The sequence below is a fragment of the Nicotiana sylvestris genome, chromosome 8, assembly GCF_000393655.2.
Source record: "Nicotiana sylvestris chromosome 8, ASM39365v2, whole genome shotgun sequence".
Classification (NCBI taxonomy): domain Eukaryota; kingdom Viridiplantae; phylum Streptophyta; class Magnoliopsida; order Solanales; family Solanaceae; genus Nicotiana; species Nicotiana sylvestris.
In genome coordinates this window covers 96928077-96951097 of record NC_091064.1, presented here as the reverse complement: position 1 = coordinate 96951097, position 23021 = coordinate 96928077, and the positions used below count along the sequence as shown (strand labels likewise).

The window sequence follows — 23021 nt, the reverse complement described above, 5'->3', positions numbered from 1 at the left end:
TTCTTTCAACTACTCCATTTTGTTGAGGAGTCCTAGGTGCAGATAAATTATGATCTATACCATGCTCATCGCAAAATTCAGCAAACTTAGCATTTTCAAATTCAGTTCCATGATCAAACCTAATTTAGTTGATTACCTAGTTGTTTTTGAGTTTTTCTAACAAAGGCAGTAAACATGTCAAATGCTTCATCCATAGATGTTAAAAATAATACCCAAGTAAACCTAGAGTAATCATCAACAAGTACCATCACACATTTCTTACCACCTTTGCTCTATGTTCTCATTGGACCACAGAGATCCATATGAACCAGTTCCATTGTCCTGGTCGTGCTTACTATTTTTTGCTTTTAAAAGATGATCTTACCTACTTCCCCCTTGAACAGGCCTCACAAACTTTGTTTTTCTTGAACTTGATGTTAGGTAACCCTATCACCAGATCCTTGGAGACTAATTTATTGAGTTGATTTAGACTTGCATGACCAAGTCTTTTGTGCCACAAGAGGGGATCATTGTCCAACACACTCAAGCAAGTGAGTTCATTTTCTGAAAGAGTGGACAAATCTACAATGTAAATATTATTAACTCTTTTTCCCTGCAAAACAATCTTGACAGTAGTAAGATTAATCACAAAACATTTGGTAAAGGTGAATGCTAACAGGTTACCTCTGTCACACAGTTGTGATACACTGATTAGGCTATATTTCAAGCCATCTATCAAGTAGACATTATCAATGGAATGTGAGTCTGTCTTACCTACCTTTCCAATCCCAATGATCTCACCTTGCTTCCCATTTTCAAAGGAGACATTACCGCCTTTTAGGTCCTCAAGTGAAAGGAACTGGTTCTTACTTCTAGTCATATGCTTTGAGCAACCACTTTTCATGTACCATATTTGGCTACTTCCCTTCACTTGGACCTACAAAACGAAATCAGGGGTTAGTCTTAGGAACCCAAACTAGTATGGGTCCCTTTCTATAGGAAAAAGGGTGAATTAAATTCCTTTTGGCCCATCCTGGCAGCCTATTTTTCTCTTGAACAAAGGTTTTGTTCTTTTGACTGGCCTTTTCTTTTGCATTACATTCACTTTTGTAATGACCAGTCTTGCCATAGTGTGTGCAAATTTTGTTTTCAGGAAGTGTGATGTACTTGCTTTTGGGATCCCACTTAGGTGCTGGGGTCCCATAGCCAAGTCCTTTCTTGCTGCTACTGTGGTGCTCTTGTAGCCAGGATAGTGCATCAGAGGACTTATTCCATTTGCAAGTTCTATCTAGTTCATGCTACACCTTGCCTAGATCTTCTTTCAGGACTCTTATCTGCTCATCTTTCTTGTACAACTCATCCTTCATTTTTTCTAGATTTTCTTCTAAGGTGAGATGTGTGTGATCAATTTTCTTCTTACCTGTTCCTAATTTTAGTTTTAAATTTTCAGACCTAAGTTCTAAGACACTAGTGTCAAGTTTAAGAACTTGTTTCTTCAACTCAGTAATTTTACTATCACTTTCACTAGCCCTAAATTCCAGATTTTTGCACTTGGCTTTTAGGATCACACATTCCCTAGACAGCTGTTCCTTCTCATTGTTAATGACCTCAGACTCATCAATGAAGTCTAGCAATAATTCAGATAGCCTTTCTTAATACAAAAATTTAATCTTGTCTTTGAGATGAATAACACTCACCTCTTATTCATCGTCTGATTCTCCAATGGCCATAAGTGGTTGTTCATCTCCAGCTTCATCTTCTGAATCCTCATCTGAGGTTTCTCCCCAAGCAGCAACCATAGCCTTTGTTGATCCTTTGTTCCTTTTGGGTTGAACTTGTTCTTTCTTCCCGTTTCTTCGTTCAACCCTTTCCTTCTTCCATTCAATTTCCCACTGAGGACAATTCTTGATCATGTGGTCAGTCTTACCACATTTGTAGCAGTCTTCATTGGTCTGTCTTTCAAGAGCCCTTGGTTTGTTGAAGGTTGCACCTCTTGAAGAACCCTTTCCTCTCATTAGGTACTTCTTGAAATCCCTTGTGATCATAGCCATTTCATCATCCTCTAAGTCTACACCTTCAGCTATTCTGAGAGCCAGGCTTCTTTCCTTCTTAGGTGCATCCATCTTCATGGTTTGCCTTCTCAGTTCATAGGCAGTGAGATTTCCAATCAACTCATCCAACTTGAGAGTAGCAATGTTCTTTGATTCCTGAATAGCCATGATCTTGCTTTCCCAATTTACTGGCAAGACCCTTGTCAAGATTTTCTCAACCTTGCCTTCTTCAAGGATAATTATTCCAAGAGACTTAAGTTCATTTGTTAGTGTTGTGAACCTTTTGTACATCTCTTGTATGGTTTCTCCTTCCTTCATGGTGAAATTCTCATATTGAGAATATAACAGTTTTCCTCTTGATCTCTTTACTTGAGGAGTTCCTTCATGGGCCACTTGTAGAGTGTCCCAGATCTCTTTAGCAGTGGTACAACTTTGAATCCTACTGTACTCATCTGGACCTAGTCCACACCAAAGCCATTTCTTGGCCTTGGCATTTTTTCCCATTTCTTCAAATCTTCAGCAGTACAGTCAGCTCTTGTCTTTGGCACGTCCACTCCTTCAGAATTCTTCCTTGTAGTAGCCAGGGGACCATCAGTAACTATGTCCCAAAGTTTATAGTCTTCTCCTATGATGTGATCTCTCATCCTGGTCTTCTACCAGGAATAGTAGTGGACATTAAAGAGTGGAGGCCTAGCAGTGATTGCCCTTCCCAGTTTCCAGGTGGTGTACTCATCTTGATCTATTTCTAAGGTGTTAACCTCTTCAAGGATAACCCGCTCCGATACCAATTGATGTTTTATACTTCAATACCACACAAGAGGGGGGGGGGGTTTATTTGTGTGGTACCCAATTTTTGCTTAACTTGATTATAGAAGGATCTGGTTCTTCTATCTGTTCCAACTACTACTGTTGTGGAATAATAAGTTCAGAAAATAAAAACACAGAGATTTTTACGTGGAAAACACCTGGCTCAAAAGGTAAAAAAACCACGACCTACCTTCCACTAGTTCCCAAACTCTCCACTAAAATCACTGAGCCAAAAACTGCATTTACAAAAACTCTTTTGTAAACCTAGGATTAATTCTAATCCCGTTGTGGCACACAACCTCAACTGTTGCGACAACTTCAAGTTAACTCTAACTTGAAACCTCTAAGTACCTAATACAATTGCTTCTATAAAAGCTGAAAGGTACTTGTTCTTTTATATGGTTCACGTAGCTTCAGGATTGCACGCTTGAATCACACATAAACTGCTTGCAAAATTGCCTTGTTATTTTTCTCTCAATTCATGTTTAACTTCTGCTTATGTGCATTACCTGTAAAAGAGAACAACACTGATATTTAAGGAGTTAGCAATTAGAGATTTACTAGGATACAGATGCTACTCTTCCATGGTGGAAGAGTTCTAGTTGAGCTCATACTCTAACTCTATCCTTTTCCTAAACCGTATTCTCTTTGATAAGGAGTCTTTCTCCTTATCCAATATGCAACCTTTTCGATCATGATCAGGAGATATTACTTCTAATAAGTTAGATTTATCTCCTTCACGTGCATCTCACATGTTTGGGTTGATCATGACTATGCTTAACAAGATGGACCTGGTCCAAGTCTGAGTTCTTTTGTCTGTCTTCAAACTTCACATTTACTCGGGCCAACAATCTGATTAGGCCAATTTCACTCCTAAAGAAATAGAAAAGTGAAGCAGTTTAGCCACTGTCATTAATCAACTCAAGTACCATCCGAAATTTAGACTATTTTACAAGAATTGGAGTAAATTAATTCTAGCTTATAATAGCATAACGACTACATATGTTAGCTAATACATTTAGCAAACTTTTTTGAGTATAACTATTCAAGTTGTAGCAATGTGAATATTTGTTAGGTTTAAGATATTATTGAAATAAAGTCAAATATATCTCTTACGAGCAGCATAGATGATGAATTTGAAGGACCTATTCTTATAATTTGAGTCTTCAATATCCCTATAACTTGTGATCTTATATATCATCATCTCTTGTGATTTTTTCTCTTACAGTTAATTACTTTTTTTTAATAGCAAATATACCACTAGGCAGGCTGCCTAGTGGCTAATGTATAAATAAAATTCCAAAATGGGTCTAAAGCTTACAAGATTTCCAAACCAAAATAGAAGTTGCATGGAGCTACTAGCTACTAAAAAGATAGAAAATATAAAGTCTAATGAACTAGCTATTACAACATTGTCCGCTGAATGCTTTCTTCTCCTGTCACTATATGTGAATGCAATTTCCAGTGACAAATACCAAGCAACACCTATCAAGCTCTCACCAGGCGCCAGGTATGAAGTCCATAGGCTAAAATGAATTCCAAACATCTCCACCACAAAATTGAAGCCAACATAGTCTCCCAATCATTAGAGTTGCTACAATATGATCTCCATAAGCAGTGTACTGATTCTATCAAAGTATAAATCATGTGGTCTCATCAATATTATCATGTAAAAGAGCTTGGCTACACCTATCTTGAAGTTGGCTTTAGGCAGGCTTTGCAAGGCAAAAGCCAGGCTGGGGCTAGCTTTAGGCAGGCTTTGCAAGGCAAAAGCCATGCCAGGGATGGCTTTAAGCTGGTGACGCCAAGGTAACGCCAAGGTATCATCAGGCTTTATCCTGGTGCCGCCAGGCCTGTGGAGCTGGGTGATTTTATGATCTTGTAAGCTCAGATCGATATATATATATATATATATATATATATATATATATATATATATATATATATATATATATATATATATATATATAGTTGCATTAGGTAAGAGAATTTTCTTTATATTTTCACGAAAACAGTAAACAATCAAATCCTAGTATCACGACCCTAAATTTGGACCCGGTCGTGGTGGCACCTATCGTGAAATAAGTCTAGCCGATACAAACCCCCGATATCAATTTAACAGTTATAATAATTCAATTTAAGTCATTAATATGCTATAAATCCCAAAATAAAAATGAAATAGAACAATTGCAGAAACAAACACAGCCCGATATCGGGGTGTCACCAGTTATGAACATCTAAACATCCGTCTAAGAGTACGAAAAAGGACTACACAGTCTATTATAGAGCTAATACAAAGGAAAGTAAAGATAGGAGGGAGAAGCACTGGGTTGCGAATGCCGAGTAGCTACCTAGTGAACTCTGAACAGCCTGCTAGAAGCAATCAACCCTCGCTAGTGTGACCCAAGACTCCTGAATCTGCACACAATGTGTAGGAAGTAGTGTGAGTACGCCAACTCAGTAAGTAATAAAAGTAAAGGCAGCTGAGCGATAAGAAAACACGTAAAACACAGCAAAATTCTACATAGAGGCAGTATAAAACCAATACAATGCAATAAAATAGTGGAAGCTCGTAAAACACCTTAGTTTAGTGAAAACCTCTTTAAAACATCTTTTAATAGTTCAAATGAGTGAACAAAAATAGGGAGAAATGATAGATACATAAATCAGCCCCTCGGGCAAAATACCAACAGAATTAGCCCCTTGGGCTATCTCACAATCACTCGTATCAGCCCCTCGGGCAATAACATGGAACAACATCAGCCCCTCGGGCTATATCACATCTCACACTGGGTACCTGTGTTCACTAGAGGTGTACAGACTCCGGGAGGGGCCCATTACGGCCCAAGCGCAATAACAAGCCATCTCGTGTCATAATCAAACAGGCTCTCAGCCTCATATCAAGCCACCTCGTGGCGTAACAACTCAGGCCCTCGGCCTCATAATCATGAATAAGTATAATACTGCTACGGCGTGCAGCCTGATCAAATAGTATCCTTACAACACAAGCCCTAGGTACAAAAACAAGTACAAATACGAAAACAATATAATATAACATGACTAAGTACAAATACGAAGTCAAAACAGTAAGGAATAGTAGTAAAAAATCCCCTAAGGGTCCAAAACAGTTGGCACGGGGCCCAAATATGGCATTCAGCCTAAAACATGATGATAGCAAACAGTTTTCAATCAAATACGCAGTTAAACAATCATACGGGACGGACTAAGTCACGATCCCCAATGGTGCACGACCCCACGCTCGTTATCTAGTGTTATGTCACCTCAAAGTAGCACAACGATGTGTAATTCGGGGTTTCATACCCTCAGGACAACATTTACAATCATTACTTACCTCTATACAGTCCAAACTCTAGACTGCGATGCCTTTACCTCTCGTATCGGCCTCGGATGCTCCAAATCTAACCAAAATCAGTACATAACCATCAAAATATGCTTAAGGGAACAAAGCCCACTCGAAGGAAATCAAATTACAATACCAATCCCGAAATTAACAAAAATCCGACCACAAATGACCCCTCAAATCCTTAATCAAAGGTCTCCAATCTCAAGCCCTTGTTTCTTCAATATTTACCCACCAATTTCCATAAATTTCCAGCCTAATCAATGAAATAACACCATAGGAACGAGTTTTATGTTTAAAAATCTTACTTTAATGAAGTTCCCTTGGATTCCCTTTTCAAAATCCCCCCAAAAGCTCCAAAATCGATTTAAAAATAGTGAAGAAAGGCTGAAATTTGCGAAGGATGAAATATATACTTTCTGACCCAGGATTTTCGCACCTACGGTCCCTACTCTACATCTGCGGTCCCGCTTTTGCGGTTTAACCCACCGCATCTCCAGTTTTCACTTAAAAGTCCAATACCGCACCTCGAACACCCGCACCTACGATACCGTGGGTGCGCACAAACAACCACTTCTGCGATTCCAGCTCCCATGGCCATTTCCGCATCTGTGACCCACTGGGCGCTTCTACGAGCCCGCACCTGCGGTCCCCTATCCGCAGGTGCGATTATGACAGAAAACTCAGCTTCAGCTGCAAATTCCCAATTCCTAACTTTCCGTCAACCATTCGAAATCACCCCGAGGCCCCCGGGACCTCAACCAAAAGAACAAACAAGTCATATACCACTATCCAAACTTATACCAATCTTCAAAACACCTCAAACAGCATCGAATCAACCAAAATACATCGGATTCAAGCCTAAGGTTCCAAAAATCTACCGAATTCCGTTTTTTATCAAACCACGTCCGAATAACCCGAAATGTTGCACACACATCCCAAATGACACAACGGACCTACTGCAACTCTCGGAATTCCATTCTCACCCCTATATCAAAATCTCACCTATCAACCGGAAAACGCCAAAATTCCAATTTTGCCAATTCAAGCCTAAACCTACTACGGACCTATAAAACATGTTCCGATCACACTTCTAAGTCCCAAATCATCTCCCAAAGCTATCCAAACCATTAGAGTTCACATCTGAGCCCTTTTTCGCATAAGTCAATATCCGGTTGATTTTTCCAACTTAAGCTTACTCAAAAGAGACTAAGTGTCTCAAACCTTACCAAAACCTTTCTGAACCCGAGCCAACCAACCCGATAACACATAATAATATTGAACAAGACAATAAGAAGTAGAAATAAGGAAAACGGAATGGTAGCACATGAAACAACCGGCCAGGTCGTTACACCTAGATTCAAGCACAAGATATTTCAAGTGAGTAACGTTCAACAAAGAGTTTTTCATGTGACGACCTGATAAGTCATTTTGAATATTAGATTTCCTTTTTGTGTTTCGAATGACTTGCATGCATGGTCTGTGTCGACTTCCGGCAAGTTTAAATGTAAATTTTTGAAGAAAATGTGATTTTTAACTTTAAAAGTTGCTAGATTTGCAACGGTAATTTTTTTTGATAAACGACTTCGGATCGGTGTTTTGACGATTTTGGTAGGTTCATATGATGAATTTAGACTTGCAGGCATATTTGGTTGGGGTCTCAGGGTGAACCGAGACCATTTTGGCCTTTTATGTGAAAAGGTGAATATTTGAGTTTAAACTTTGAAAATTCTTGAGTTTGTGTATTTGATTCTTGATTTGTGACGTTAATTTGATGATTTGAGCTTACGAGCAAGTTCGTGTGATGTTATGACACTTATATAGATGTCAAACGGATTAGAGCCCGAGGGGTTCGGGTGAGTTTCGTTGCACTACAAATGATTTTGGATAGCTGAGGAAAATGTTGATGTTGCTGAACTACAGATTTCGCCTTTGCGAGGACCTGCAGGCTCGCATCTGCGATGACTAGGAAGGGGCTGGTAACTTCGCTTTAGCAAAGACTTTATCACTTTTGCGAACTGGAGGATATTCTCATTTGCAATATTTGTGTCGCATTTGCGATACTGGGGACTTAGGAGCAGCTTCGCAAATCCAAAGCTTTGTTCGCTTTTGGGAGGGGTTAGACCTTCGCAAATGCGAAGGGTTGGTCGCATATGAGACATCTGGGAGGCTCATGCGCTGTCGCTTTTGCGATAAGTGATTCGCTTTTTCGAACGTCGCAATTGCGAATAAAAGTTCACAATTACGATATCTGCAGCTAGGCAAAAGTTGGGGATTCTGGAACTTAGCTCATTTTACACCATTTTTGTGACCTAGAATCCTTATAGGTGATCTTTTGAGAATAATTTCTTCCCAACTTCATAGGTTAGTAACTTTAACTTATTTTCATTCAATTTCCATTACTATTTCATGAATTTCACTATCAAATCTAAGATTATTGAGTAGAAATTGGGGATTATTGGTAGAATTTAGGAATTTTATAAAATTGAGATCTAAACCTCAAATTGCGGCCGAATTCTGAAATAAATGACATATTTCGGCTTGGGGGTGAATGGTGTAGACATGTGATTTTTGACCCTCCCCAAGATCTTTTATATATTAGCGTAAAATATTTAATTTAGGCATAATATAGATATTTTAAGTAATTTTGACTCTTTTACTCTATTTTATTACAAGAAAACAAAATCACAAAAATAGGTTCATTAATGTTTTGTAGTCATTTTTAATAAAATAATAAAAAAAATCTTAAAAAATATATGCAACAATAGTATCGTATTTTTATTTTAGTATGATATTTTGAAAATACCAAAAATAGATTTGTTTTAATGGTTAATTTTATTTTAATAATTATTTGAATAGTAGGAATAATTAACAAATGGGTCGAGCAACCCAGCTTTAGGCTTAATTTTGGACCTAGCCCACAATTGTCAAGCCCATAATTTCTAGGCCCATACCCCTTAACCTAAAACCCTACCACTAACCTAGACCTATATATATGAAACAAGGCTTAACACTAAGAGGGGGAGGTAAAAAAAAAGAGGCGATCCGTCGTTTTCCTTCATCTGGGACACAAGACCTACAAGACACGGCATAGTGGGGAACAGACATGGAAAACAATTCCAGAAGCTAGGGGAAGAGAAGTAACTTTTAAAAACTTCTTGAGTTGTTCTTAGTTTTTATCAATATAAAAGCATAAGGCAAAAAATTTCAAAAAGAAAATACTTTTCTATCTCTTTCTTCTTATTCTCATCCTCTACTTTTGTTGATCTAGTTCCCCAAAACAACACCGAAGAAGAGTTTCACCGCTGGTTTTAGTTCTTAGTTTTCAGATCCAAAGAAAAATTTCCAAAGAAAAAAGTTTTGTTTAGTGTAGTCATCTCTAAGAAGAAATCAAAATGAAGTAGGTGTTTGGTTTCAACGTGAAATTTCTCATTGCTTGGTTGAGGTCCGGAGTTCGCTCTTGGACTGGTTCGTGGCTCTTGTTCCACATATATTGATGTTCGCTGCCCCGTCGCCAGATTTTTTGGTTTAATCAACTATAAAGTTTGTTTTATTTCGGGAAATTCTGCTATTGAAAAGTACTTCGAGGTCCATTTCTTTCCTTAATCTTTATTTTTGGTACTACGTGATATAGAATGTAACGTTGATCCATTTGGAGTTATTGATATTTTGTTTCTCTGCTGCCTCGTAAGTAAATCACTATCAAATTTAGTGTTTGCTGCAACTAAAATACGGTACAAAGGAGGGATATAGCTAGTAATAATAACTTTGTGAAATTGAGATAAATTTGATTGTTTTTTTGTGCAAATAATTCGAAAGAACCTAGTTTTAAAAAATGATTATCATGGAGGACGTGAATAGGCTTTTAGTTAATTAGATTTTTTAGAAGCTGAATAAGTTAGGATTTACAATTGATTTGGGATTGTTATAGATGGAACTTTTTCAATAAAGTAGTTTAGGAAAATAATTCAAATGCGTAGTTTGCTTTAGGTGTGTTTAATTAAATAATTATCATGGCTACGGGTACGGTTACCGTGACGTGGTCGTGACGCCTAATTTCTAAAAATTCAACGGTACATTTATGTGACCCGGCCACGATTTAATCTTGTTAGTAAAATAAACATGTTGTGGATCGTGGGTACAGTTCCCGTGACATGATTCACAACGTGTAATTAAAATAACTGGTTGTATAATAATTGGGTTATTAAAAGCGGTTTCAAAGTTAAAAAGCACATAAGTCATAACATGTATTAAAATCAGATACTTAGCCATTTACAACAGTTAAGCGACCGTGCTAGAACCACGGAACCCGGGAATGCCTAATACCTTCTCCCGGGTTAACATAATTCCTTATCCGAATTTCTAGTTCGCGGACTGTAGTACAGAGTCTGTATTTTCCTCGGTTCGGGATTAAACCGGTTACTTGGGACACCATTAATCTCCCAAGTGGCGACTCTAAATAATTAATAATTAAATTCCGTTCCGATTGTCTTTTAAATGGAAAAACTCCTTTACGCCCTTGCGGGTGTAGTGAAAAAGTTGGTGTGACAGCTGTGGCGACTCTGCTGGGGAACGAACCCAGAATCTCTGGTTCAGGGTTCAGAATTCGAGCTTAGATAAATTGTTGTATTTGGTTGTATCTGATTTTCCTACATGTTTTGTGCTGAATGTGCTAAATGTTACCTCTTTGATATTATCTGAATTGTATATAAACTGTGCCGACACCCTTCTCTCTTCACCTCCAGGGATGTGCTTACTGGTTGAGACTCCCTATTCTGTTAGTGTCATACCTTGAAATAAGAAAGAGGCCAGACAAGTTACGAAGCCAGATGGCCTTTTGGTTCCCGATAAGTTGCCCCCTCAACTTGAGTTGTCCGCTCGGGTACACAGTCTAGAACACCGACTCAGGATTTGAACATAGAATAACATGACTTCATGCCGGATCCCTAGTAGGAACGGTTATTTGCATCATGCTACATTTGACTTAGGGGACTCAACACAGGGGTTGGGTCCGTCTAGGGCTAGCAACCTGAAATGAAAGGACCATCCTGATGCATCCTACTTGCTCTGTACATATATTTGTTTCGAAACTGCATGTTGACCGGTTTCTAAATCTCGGGAATGTTGAAAAATCGAGAAAAAAAAAAGAAAAAGAAAAAAGAGAGAAATAACAGAAAACCAAGTACTGTCGAAACTTTGCCGAAATTTTGAGAAAACGGAAAAAAGAGGAAAATAGGAAAAAAGAGTCTTTTATTTTCGGACAGTAGTTTGTTGAAAAAGAAAATGGAAAAGAGTCTTTATTTTAGTTTGGAAAAGTAGGTTGTTTTATTGTTTGTCGAAAATGAAAAAAAAAAGTCGTTATTTTGTCTTGCTTTCAAAAAATAGAAAAGGAAAATAGTTTGTCTTGCCATGAAAAATGAAAATCAAAAAGAGTCTTGTTTTAAAATGGTTCGGTTAATTCGCCCGAACTACGCAGGTTTGATTCTCACAGGGCGTGAGATACGTAGGCAACCCTCATCGGGTCCAACCTCCTCTTTGCAAAAATAGTCAAAAAATGTCAAAATTTTTATTTTTGTGTCATAAATAAATCGGGTGATGCCGTTTTGTCAATACCGCCGAACGTTCCCGAAAGGGACGCCAGAAGGCTGACTTTGCATAAACAGCCACCTTTTGAGTCACTTTTTAGATTTTAGCCGATTCACCCACACAGTCTTAAAATCTTCGTCCCCGGGGTACTGAAAGGTCGTGTTTGCAAAACCAGGTCTTTTATTTTAATTTGAAAAACAAGAGAAAGAGTCATTGGTCAAGTGAATACCGTTTGGATTTTGGTCAAAATAAGTCGATCCAGTTTCGGCGACGTCTTAAACCGTTCTTGCCAAAATAGCTATTCTCGTAAAAGAATGGACAAGTTTGTGAAGTGTCATAAAATAATCCTCTCAAAATTCATGTGAAATTGGGAAGGGGCCACGTTTGCAAAATAGTCATTTGGTTAAAATTGGCAAATAGGGAAAGGAATTTGGCCGTTGGTTTTTGAGTTCGTAATTCTTTTGATTAAAGTATGAAGTATGTTTGATTTTCAAGTCTGTAGGTCATCGTTTCGTCAAAGTCTGTTAGTAGAGTCAGTTTTTTATTATTTAAAAAAAAAACCTTTGTAATCAAGTTTGTTTTATTATGAAAATTCCAAAAATGTTTAATTGTCGTTTACCTTTTATTTGCACGAACTACGCTCGGTATGATTCGTGCGGGGTCACGATACGTAGGCACCTCATCGGATTCGACCATAACCTTAAGAGAAAAAGCAAAAAGAGTGAGGGAAGAAAATGAAAGAAAAACAGAAAAGAAACAAAAGAGCGAGAAAATGAGAAAGCCAAGAAAATCACGGCAAAAGAAGTCATAATAAAAAAAAAAGTGAAAAGAGAGGAGCTGAGAAAGGGGAAAAAACAAGAGAGGAAAGAAAAACAGATGATGGAAAACAGAAACCAAAAGAAAGGGACAGCGGCAAAATAGGAGGGAATGAGAGAATAAGAACAAAAGAAAGCAAAGGCAGGAACGAAAAAAAAAACAAAAAAAAAAGAGAAGAGAAAGAAAAAAAAAGAAGAAGAGAAAAGAAAAGATAGAAATTTTGCAATTAGAAATAGGGAAAAGGCCGGGATGACGCAAGCAGCCGAGCAAATGCATAATAGAAATTGCCAACTGCTTAGGTGCATGCATTCCCCAAATGTGCGATTACCAATGTGTTAAATGCCCTAACGCTAACATTATGGTTTCATTTTGGCTTGTCACTTGAGAAAGGTGGTTGGTTTGTGGTTCTAAGGTAACGCCCCTTCCAATACCAAATATAATGGTAAAAAACAACGGAACCAAGTGGGTTGGTACCAATACCCAAAAGTAGCTGGTTGAACAGGTCGATGGGTTGGTGGAAGAGGTTAAAATGTTGAGACAGCATGTGACAGATATGTATCGGGCATGGATGACTGGGAGAGCACCACCCCCACCACCGTCTAGCTTCCTGGGCTCTGTCCTTACCCAAACCCTAAACACAATGCCGGATGATCCCTCATACTCCCCATCTCTACCCGCTTGTAACAGCTGCCCCAGACACAATGCCGATATCGTACCTGTGAATATCCTCGGGCACCGGATGACCCTCCCCAGCGTTACTTCTCTCCATGGGACTCCCAAAAACAGACTCCATTTTCCAAATACCCAGCTCCGCAACATGCTTATCCACCCCCACGAGCATACCAGAAACTCCCTAGGTCAGGTTTTAGGCCAAATCAAGCATTTAGGAACGAGAAGTTGCTGAAACGAGAAAAGGCTTTCACCCCTATTGGAGAGTCATATACCAGTCTGTTCCAGAAGTTGAAGCAAGTGGGCATGGTGAAGCCGATTTAGATAAAAATGCCGAACCCTATGAAACGTGATTTTTCTCTAAATTGTGCATATTGCTCAGATGCTCTGGGGCATGACACGGAAAAGTGTTGGAGGCTGAAGAAAGCAATTCAGGAGCTTATTAACGCAGGTAACATCATCATACAAAATCCGGATGCATCGGACACCAGCCAAAATCTATCGCCTGCGCATAATAAGGTAGACATGGTAGGGTATGATTTGTTTTGAAAAGGAATGTGAGGATTCTCTGAGAGCCTCGGAGGACCAAAAACAACTTGTTGAGAACGATGTGATGAAATTTTGTAAAGTTCCTAATGTTGGTAACGCAGAATTCAGTGGCTAAGATGCTGTACTTGGTAATTGGAAAAACGCTCCATTCCTAGGTCAGCCGGGGAGGAGCTTTGGTGGTCCATGTTGCTGTCATTTCTGCTGTCCGGGTTATTTTCAGGATTGTAATCCAGACATTGTCTTGTGGCTCAAACCCTTCTATCCTTTTATTTTGCCTAGTTTGTTTAGTCATAGTATCCCGTCTAGTGTTGTCTAGGTTTGTTCTAGGTTTGTGTCCCCAGTTTAGTTTGTTTGTTTTGTTGTTCAAACCCTTTCACCATCTGTCTAATGCAATTTTCTGTTTTCTGTAATTTCTAGTCATTTTCATTTGGTTCTCTTTTCTTTTATATTTCTTTTCCTGATTGACTCTAGTGACACGACATGCACGTATAATGCTCGGCCTGGTCTTAAGAAGTTAATCTAGTCATGAAGCAATGAAACAATGTTGAAGATGTAGGGACATTTAAGGGAAATAAATAAAGGCATTTTGAGATCACTTCAAGCCCGAATTGTGTGAAACTGAGGCAGATAGAACATAAAGAACCCCTATTGAAATGCATTCTGCCGCATCAATTTGAATATAAAAGCAAGTTTTCCCCAATTTGTAGGGGGGCGTTCGTGGTAATGAGAGTGAGAGTGTTGTCCAATGGTGCCTTGGATATAGCAAATGTAGAAGGCGAATGTGTGGGTGCGGTCATCAAGTCTGGCACAACCAAAAGATGTTACAAATGTTTTTCTTGGTTTGTTTAATTGTGTTGTTTGTACTTGACATGTTTTGAAGGTTGGAATGACGAAGACATTTTGTTCTGCTATCTGAACACTTTATCCCTCGTCACCCATTTTGAGCCTTATTTATTTTTCTTTCATACCCCTCAGGATCAACAACACAATTCATAAACGCAAGTGCGGAGGATAAGAAAGTGAAAAGAAAAAGAAAGAATCAACAAGAAAGCAAAAGGAGAAGAAAAATGAAAAGAGAAAAGAAAGAGAAAGAAAAGAAAAGAAAAGAGAAAAGCAAAAAGAAAAAAAAAGGAAAGAAAAAGAAGGAAAACAACAAAAAGAGAAAAGAAAGAGAAAGAAAAGAAAGAGAAAAGAGAAAATCACAACAACAAAGTAATTCCTATGTCATGAACTACGTTTGACCTGATTCCTTTTAAGGATACGTAGGCAGCTTCACAGTTCGGTCTCATCAAAACAAAAAATCCAAAAGTCCCCGAGCAAGAAGCTGGGGTAGAAGTTGTGTTTGTTGTAAGAAATCTGATTCCAAAAGTTGTAACTTTAACCCATTTGAGTTGTTTTGAGTCTTTTATACCCTTTCCTTCTAACCCTGTCCAAAAGCCCACATTACGGTCCAAAGAAAGACCTTCTGATCAGTCTTTGAGTAATGCCAAGTCGAGCAGGTAAATGTAATTCATGTCAGGGGCAACACTCTGGTTCAAGCAGGAAAAAGAAAAATTAGAGAGTCTTATTGGTGAAAACCTTATGGGCACCGTAAGGTGGCGGGAGTTGAGAGAAATCAAATATGAGAGAGTCTTATTGGTGAAAACCCTTGCGGGCACCGTAAGGCGACGATAAGTTGAGAAAAAGAACAAAACGAGAGAGGCTTGATGGTGAAAACCCTTCGGGCACTACAAGTCGAATAAGGATTGTGAATCAGATTGGATGATCGGAGCATTGAAGCCCAGTTTCATGGTTTAGAGGTATAACAGGAGTTGAATATCGAACTTTCTCGACAGAATAGTCTACAGGTGCATGTCATGGTCATTAGAGTGGTATCCACATCTGATAGGTTTCTACTTTGTAATTTTCTTGTTAGGAATCCCCTCTTTGCTTTGTCCTTTACTCTGTTCCTTTTGTCTTGTTTACTTCCTCTTCCTGAGTCTGTTTGGTCAAAATAAGGAGAAATGACTTCAAAATCTGCCACCAACTTTCCAATTGTACAAAACGGGATCTGTCCAGCACATCAGTATCATAAGTCAGGAAAGAATAATAAGCGCACTGAGTTGGTAGCAATCAACATGCTTTGGGGTCCATGAGAAACACAAAGGTTTGGTATATTTCAATTCGCGAACAGTGCAACAGATGGTGGATGTTGGGTGAACGGGTCAAAGGTATTCTCTGTGATGAGGTCAACAAACAAAGTGTTTAACCAGTGACAAGCGAGGTCTTCCAAGCAGAAATCAAAGTTATCATGACAAGTGAGGGAACAATAGACTTCAAGGCCAAGGCCAGTGATTTAAGTCAGGAAAGAACAACATGCGCACTAAGTGGATGGAAATTAACGTGCTTTGGAATTCATGAGAAACACAAAGGTGCAGTACATGTCAACACAAGAGCACGATGCAACAGATGGAGGATGTTAGGTGAATGAATCAAAGGTATTTTCGGTGAAACACAAAGGTTGGTAAATGTAAGTTCATGAGCAATGTAACGGATAAAGGGAATTGGGTCTGAACGGAGAAGGGTTATTTTCTGTGATAAGGATGACAGAGAAAGTGGTTAGTCCATAAGAAAACAAGGTCCTCGAGTGGAAATCAGTTATCATGGGAAGTGAAGGAGCAATCGCCCTCAAAGTCAAGATCACAAACCAACCACCACATTTTAAACTAACAAGATTTTTCTTGGATTGAAACAGGGGCAGAAAAGTTGTTTGTGCAAGAGGAATCCTCCATGAGGGAAAAGCAAGAGAAGTCTGGAGTCCGCCTGGAGAATAGAGACATGCAATTCAAGTTGTAGTCGAAGTCAGGAGCCCGCCTGGCGAATGGAGGTATTAAATTTTTAAGTAGTAGAAGTCAGGAGCCCGCCTGAAGAACAGAGGTATACAATTCAAGTTTCGGAAAACAGGAGCCCGCCTGTATAACAGAGGTATTTCAAGTCAAATTTTAGTCAAATTCTAATTAATATCCAGTAACATGTACCTAGTTTCCAAACTGGGGCAGAAAGTTTTCTTTGTTTTGTCTATTTTTATGAAGTCAGGAGCCCGCCTGGATAATAGAGGAATACATTTCAATTTCAAGTTCAGCAGTCAGGAGCCCGCCTAGATAACAGAGGAATACATTCAATTTCAAGTTCAGCAGTCAGGAGCCCGCCTGGATAACAGAGGAATACATTCAATTTCAAGTTTCGGAAGTCAGGAGTCCGCCTAGATAACAGAGGAATACATTCAATTTCAAGTTTCAGAAGTCGGGAGTCCGCCTGGAGAATAGAGACATGCAATTCAAGTTATAGTCAAAGTCAGGAGCCCGCCTGGATAATAGAGGAATACATTCAATTTCGAGTTTCAGAAGTCAGGAGCCCGCCTGGATAACAGAGGAATACATTCAATTTCAAGTTTCGGAAGTCAGGAGCCCGCCTGGAGAGCAGGGAATACATTTCAAGTCAGCAGTCAGGGGCCCGCTTGGAGAGCAGGGAATACATTTCAAGTTGAGGTCAGGAGCCCGCCTGGATAATAGAGGAATACATTTCAAGATCAAGCGCAACAGTCAGGGAGCCCCGCCTGGAGAATAGGTGCAAACTGGGGCAGAACATTTCTTTGTTGTGTCTATTTTGTTGTAATCAGGCGCCCACCTGGAGAACAAGGGAAAACAACTCAAGTTTCTAGGGAAAGCAGTTTCGAAGGAAGACAGTTCGAGTTTCAAGGAAAATGGTTCAAAGTGCAAGGAAAAACAATGTCAAGTAACAAGAGAAGACGGTTCAAGTTCAGCAATCAGGCGCACACCTGAAAAAAAAGGGAATACAATTCAGAATGCAATTCAGAAGTCGATGAAGGATGTGAGCTGCTCAAGACATGGCCGAGGTCACAAGCACTACATGTCCGGTCTTGACCCAAAAGCTGTAGAAGAACGAGCTAGCACCTGCAGTTAACAAGTGTCAAGGTTCAAATCTAAAGTCGGCATGAAGAACCATTCAAGACTCAAGATCAAGCTTCAAAAGACTTATAGATAGGAATCTTGTAACTCGTAGTCGATAGGCTTAGCTAGTGTTTTCATATTTTGATTTTTGATGTAATAACAGGGACCGCAGACCGGAACCTCGACGGAACGGCACCTCGACTGGATTTCCACCTCGACATACTCTGTCATCTCACTCATTTCTGAACTACACGTGGCCTGATTCCTTTATAGCCAAGGATATGTAGGCAGCCCAGATACCAGGGATCGGTCACACTCCCTTCTCTCTTAGCTTTAGTCTCTCCAAATAAGGGTCGGGTCAAAAATCTGTCTAGTCAGTCTTTGTCTGAAAACTCTGTACGTTTCCAGTCAAAGAGGGGCAGCTGTAGACATGTGATTTTTGACCCTCCCCAAGATCTTTTATATATTAGCGTAAAATATTTAATTTAGGCATAATATAGATATTTTAAGTAATTTTGACTTTTTTACTCTATTTTATTACAAGAAAACAAAATCACAAAAATAGGTTCATTAATGTTTTGTAGTCATTTTTAATAAAATAATAAAAAAAATCTTAAAAAATATATGCAACAATAGTATCGTATTTTTATTTTAGTATGATATTTTGAAAATACCAAAAATAGATTTGTTTTAATGGTTAATTTTATTTTAATAATTATTTGAATAGTAGGAATAATTAACAAATGGGCGCGTATTTTTAATCTCATTCGCGGCAAAAGAATAGAGCTTGGGCTCGAGCAACCTAGCTTTAGGCCTAATTTTTGACCTAGCCCACAATTGCCAAGCCCATAATTTCTAGGCCCATACCCCTTAACCTAAAACCCTACCACTAACCTAGACCTATATATATGAAACAAGGCTTAACACTAAGAGGGGGAGGTAAAAAAAAAGAGGTGATCCGCCGTTTTACTTCATCTGGGACACAAGACCTACAAGACACGACATAGTGGGGAACGGACATGGAAAACAATTCCAGAAGCTAGGGGAAGAGAAGTAACTTTTAAAATCTTCTTGAGTTGTTCTTAGTTTTTATCAATATGAAAGCATAAGGCAAAAAATTTCGAAAAGAAAATACTTTTCTATCTCTTTCTTCTTATTCTCATCCTCTACTTTCGTTGATCTAGTTCCCCAAAACAACACCGAAGAAGATTTTCACCGCTGGTTTTAGTTTATAGTTTTCAGATCCAAAGAAAAATTTCCAAAGAAAAAAGTTTTGTTTAGTGTAGTCATCTCTAAGAAGAAATCAAAATGAAGTAGGTGTTTGGTTTCAACGTGAAATTTCTCACTGCTTGGTCGAGGTCCGGAGTTCGCTCTTGGACTGGTTCGTGGCTCTTGTTCCACATATATTGATGTTCGCTGCCCCGTCGCCAGATTTTTTGGTTTAATCAACTAAAAAGTTTGTTTTATTTCGGGAAATTCTGCTATTGAAAAGTACTTCGAGGTCCGTTTCTTTCCTTAATCTTTATTTTTGGTACTACGTGGTATAGAATGTAACGTTGATCCATTTGGAGCTATTGATATTTTGTTTCTCTGCTTCCTCGTAAGTAAATCACTACCAAATTTAGTGTTTGTTGCAACTAAAATACGGTACAAAGGAGGGATATAGCTAGTAATAATGACTTTGTGAAATTGAGATAAATTTGATTGTTTTTTGTGCAAATAATTTGAAAGAACCTAGTTTTAAAAAATGATTATCATGGAGGACGTGAATAGGCTTTTAGTTAATTAGATTTTTTAGGAGCTGAATAAGTTAGGATTTATAATTGATTTGGGATTGTTATAGATGGAACTTTTTCAATAAAGTAGTTTAGGAAAATAATTCAAATGCGTAGTTTGCTTTAGGTGTGTTTAATTAAATAATTGTCATGGCTACGGGTACGGTTACCGTGACGTGGTCGTGACGCCTAATTTCTAAAAATTCAAGGGTACATTTATGTGACCCGACCACGATTTAATCTTGTTAGTAAAATAAACATGTTGTGGATCGTGGGTACGGTTCTCGTGACATGATTCACAACGTGTAATTAAAATAACTGGTTGTATAATAATTGGGTTATTAAAAGCGGTTTCAAAGTTAAAAAGCACATAAGTCATAACATGTATTAAAATCAGATACTTAGCCATTTACAACAGTTAAACGACCGTGCTAGAACAACGGAACCCGGAAATGCCTAATACCTTCTCCCGGGTTAACAGAATTCCTTATCCGGATTTCTAGTTCGCGGACTGTAATACAGAGTCAGTATTTTCCTCGGTTCGGGATTAAACCGGTGACTTGAGACACCATTAATCTCCCAAGTGGCGACTCTAAATAATTAATAATTAAATCCCGTTCCGATTGTTCTTTAAATGGAAAAACTCCTTTACGCCCTTGCGGATGTAGTGAAAAAGGAGGTGTGACAGCTCCTTTTTCATACCCCTTTGTTATCCCCTTTGAGCCTTACTTATTTTTTCATACCCCTCTTTCGGAATCAATGGCACTATTAAGGAACACAGGTGCCGAACATAAAAGAAAGAAAAGAAAAGCAAAGGAAAAAGGAAAGAAAAGGAAAGAAGAAAAAAAAAAAGAAGAAGAAGAAAAAAAAAGCGAGAAAAGAAAAATGAAAAGTGAAGGAAAAGAGAAAGAAAAGAAAAGAAAAAGAAGAAAGGAAAAGGAGAAAAAGAGGAGAAAATAAAGGAAAAGAAGATGAAAAGAAAGAAAAGGAAAGAAAAAAAAACACAACAACAAAAGTAATTCCTATGTCGTGAACTACGTTTGACTTGATCCCGAAAGGGTACGTAGACAGCCTCTCTGAGGTTCAGTCATACCCAAAATAAAAATTCAAAAGTCCCCAGCAGAGTCGCCAGAGCTGTCACACCTCCTTTTTCACTACACCCGCAAGGGCGTAAAGAAGGTTTTCCATTTAAAGGACAATCGGAACGGGATTTAATTATTAATTATTTAGAGTCGCCACTTGGGAGATTAATGGTGTCCCAAGTCACCTATTTAATCCCGAACCGAGGAAAATACTGACTCTGTATTACAGTCCGCGAACTAGAAATCCGGATAAGGAATTCTGTTAACCCGGGAGAAGGTATTAGGCATTCTCGGGTTCCGTGGTTCTAGCACGGTCGCTTAACTGTTGAAAATGACTAAGTATCTGATTTTAATACATGTTATGACTTATGTGCTTTTTAACTTTGAAACCGCTTTTAATAACCCAATTATTATACAACCAGTTATTTTAATTACACGTTGTGAATCATGTCACGGGAACCGTACCCACGATCCACAACATGTTTATTTTACTAACAAGATTAAATCGCGGCAGGGTCACATAAATGTACCCTTGAATTTTTAGAAATTAGGCGTCACGACCACGTCACGGTAACCATACCCGTAGCAATGATAATTATTTAATTAAACACACCTAAAGCAAACTATGCATTTGAATTATTTTCCTAAACTACTTTATTGAAAAAGTTCCATCTATAACAATCCCAAATCAATTATAAATCCTAACTTATTAAGCTTCTAAAAAATCTAATTAACTAAAAGCCTATTCACGTCCTCCATGATAATCATTTTTTAAAATTAGGTTCTTTCGAATTATTTGCACAAAAAAACAATCAAATTTATCTCAATTTCACAAAGTCATTATTACTAGCTATATCCCTCCTTTGTACCGTATTTTAGTTGCAGTAAACACTAAATTTGATAGTGATTTACTTACGAGGCAGCAGAGAAACAAAATATCACTAGCTCCAAATGGATCAACGTTACATTATATACCATGTAGTACCAAAAATAAAGATTAAGGAAAGAAACGGACCTCGAAGTACTTTTCAATAGCAGAATTTCCCGAAATAAAACAAACTTTATAGTTGATTAAACCAAAAAATCTGGCGACGGGGCAGCGAACATCAATATATGTGGAACAAGAGCCACGAACCTGTCCAAGAGCGAACTCCGGACCTCGACCAAGCAATGAGAAATTTCACGTTGAAACCAAACACCTACTTCATTTTGATTTCTTCTTAGAGATGACTACACTAAACAAAACTTTTTTCTTTGGAAATTTTTCTTTAGATTTGAAAACTATGAACTAAAACCAGCGGTGAAAATCTTCTTCGGTGTTGTTTTGGGGAACTAGATCAACGAAAGTAGAGTATGAGAATAAGAAGAAAGAGATAGAAAAGTATTTTCTTTTCGAAATTTTTTGCCTTATGCTTTCATATTGATAAAAACTAAGAACAACTCAAGAAGTTTTTAAAAGTTACTTCTCTTCCCCTAGCTTCTGGAATTGTTTTCCATGTCCGTTCCCCATTATGCCGTGTCTTGTAGGTCTTGTGTCCCAGATGAAGGAAAACGGCGGATCACCTCTTTTTTTTACCTCCCCCTCTTAGTATTAAGCCTTGTTTCATATATATAGGTCTAGGTTAGTGGTAGGGTTTTAGGTTAAGGGGTATGAGCCTAGAAATTATGGGCTTGGCAATTGTGGGCTAGGTCCAAAATTAGGCCTAAAGCTGGGTTGCTCGAGCCCAAGCTCTATTCTTTTGCCGCGAATGAGATTAAAAATACGCGCCCATTTGTTAATTATTCCTACTATTCAAATAATTATTAAAATAAAACTAACCATTAAAACAAATCTATTTTTGGTATTATCAAAATATCATACTAAAATAAAAATACGATACTATTGTTGCATATATTTTTTAAGATTTTTTATTTATTATTTTATTAAAAATGACTACAAAACATTAATGAACCTATTTTTGTGATTTTGTTTTCTTGTAATAAAATAGAGTAAAAGAGTCAAAATTACTTAAAATATCTATATTATGCGTAAATTAAATATTTTACGCTAATATATAAAAGATCTTGGGGAGGGTCAAAAATCACATGTCTACAAATGGATAGTTGGGACTAGGTCTTAATTTTAGATTTTGACCACGCGAGTCTAGGTTGACTTTTTGTTAACCTGTGCAATTATGTTAAAGATTGAACCCTTTTGGTATAAAGGTAGTTTGTAATGTTGTTTTTTTATTTGTTTGAGCAATATTTGACTAGATTTGGAGGCTTGTTCTAAAGGGAAAACCGTGTTGGATTGTTGATTGTGTTCCGGCATAAGGTAAGTATCTTAGTTAAGCTTGATTGAGAGAAATATGGTGTAATCAAGTCTATCTGCTATGTTATCTATGTAATAGGGACAT

At 38.1% G+C, this 23021-nt stretch overlaps 1 protein-coding gene across 1 annotated transcript; it reads right to left on the bottom strand.

Moving 5' to 3' along the window:
• Window positions 1-1679: 1679 nt before the first annotated feature.
• On the bottom strand, window positions 1680-2534 carry LOC138875420 (uncharacterized). The gene is made up of 2 exons (XM_070154247.1): window positions 2161-2534; window positions 1680-2013 (listed from the first exon to the last, which is right to left on the bottom strand). Exons 1-2 carry the CDS (start codon window positions 2532-2534, stop codon window positions 1680-1682), a joined length of 708 nt encoding a protein of 235 aa, XP_070010348.1.
• Between the last annotated feature and the right edge of the window lie 20487 nt (window positions 2535-23021).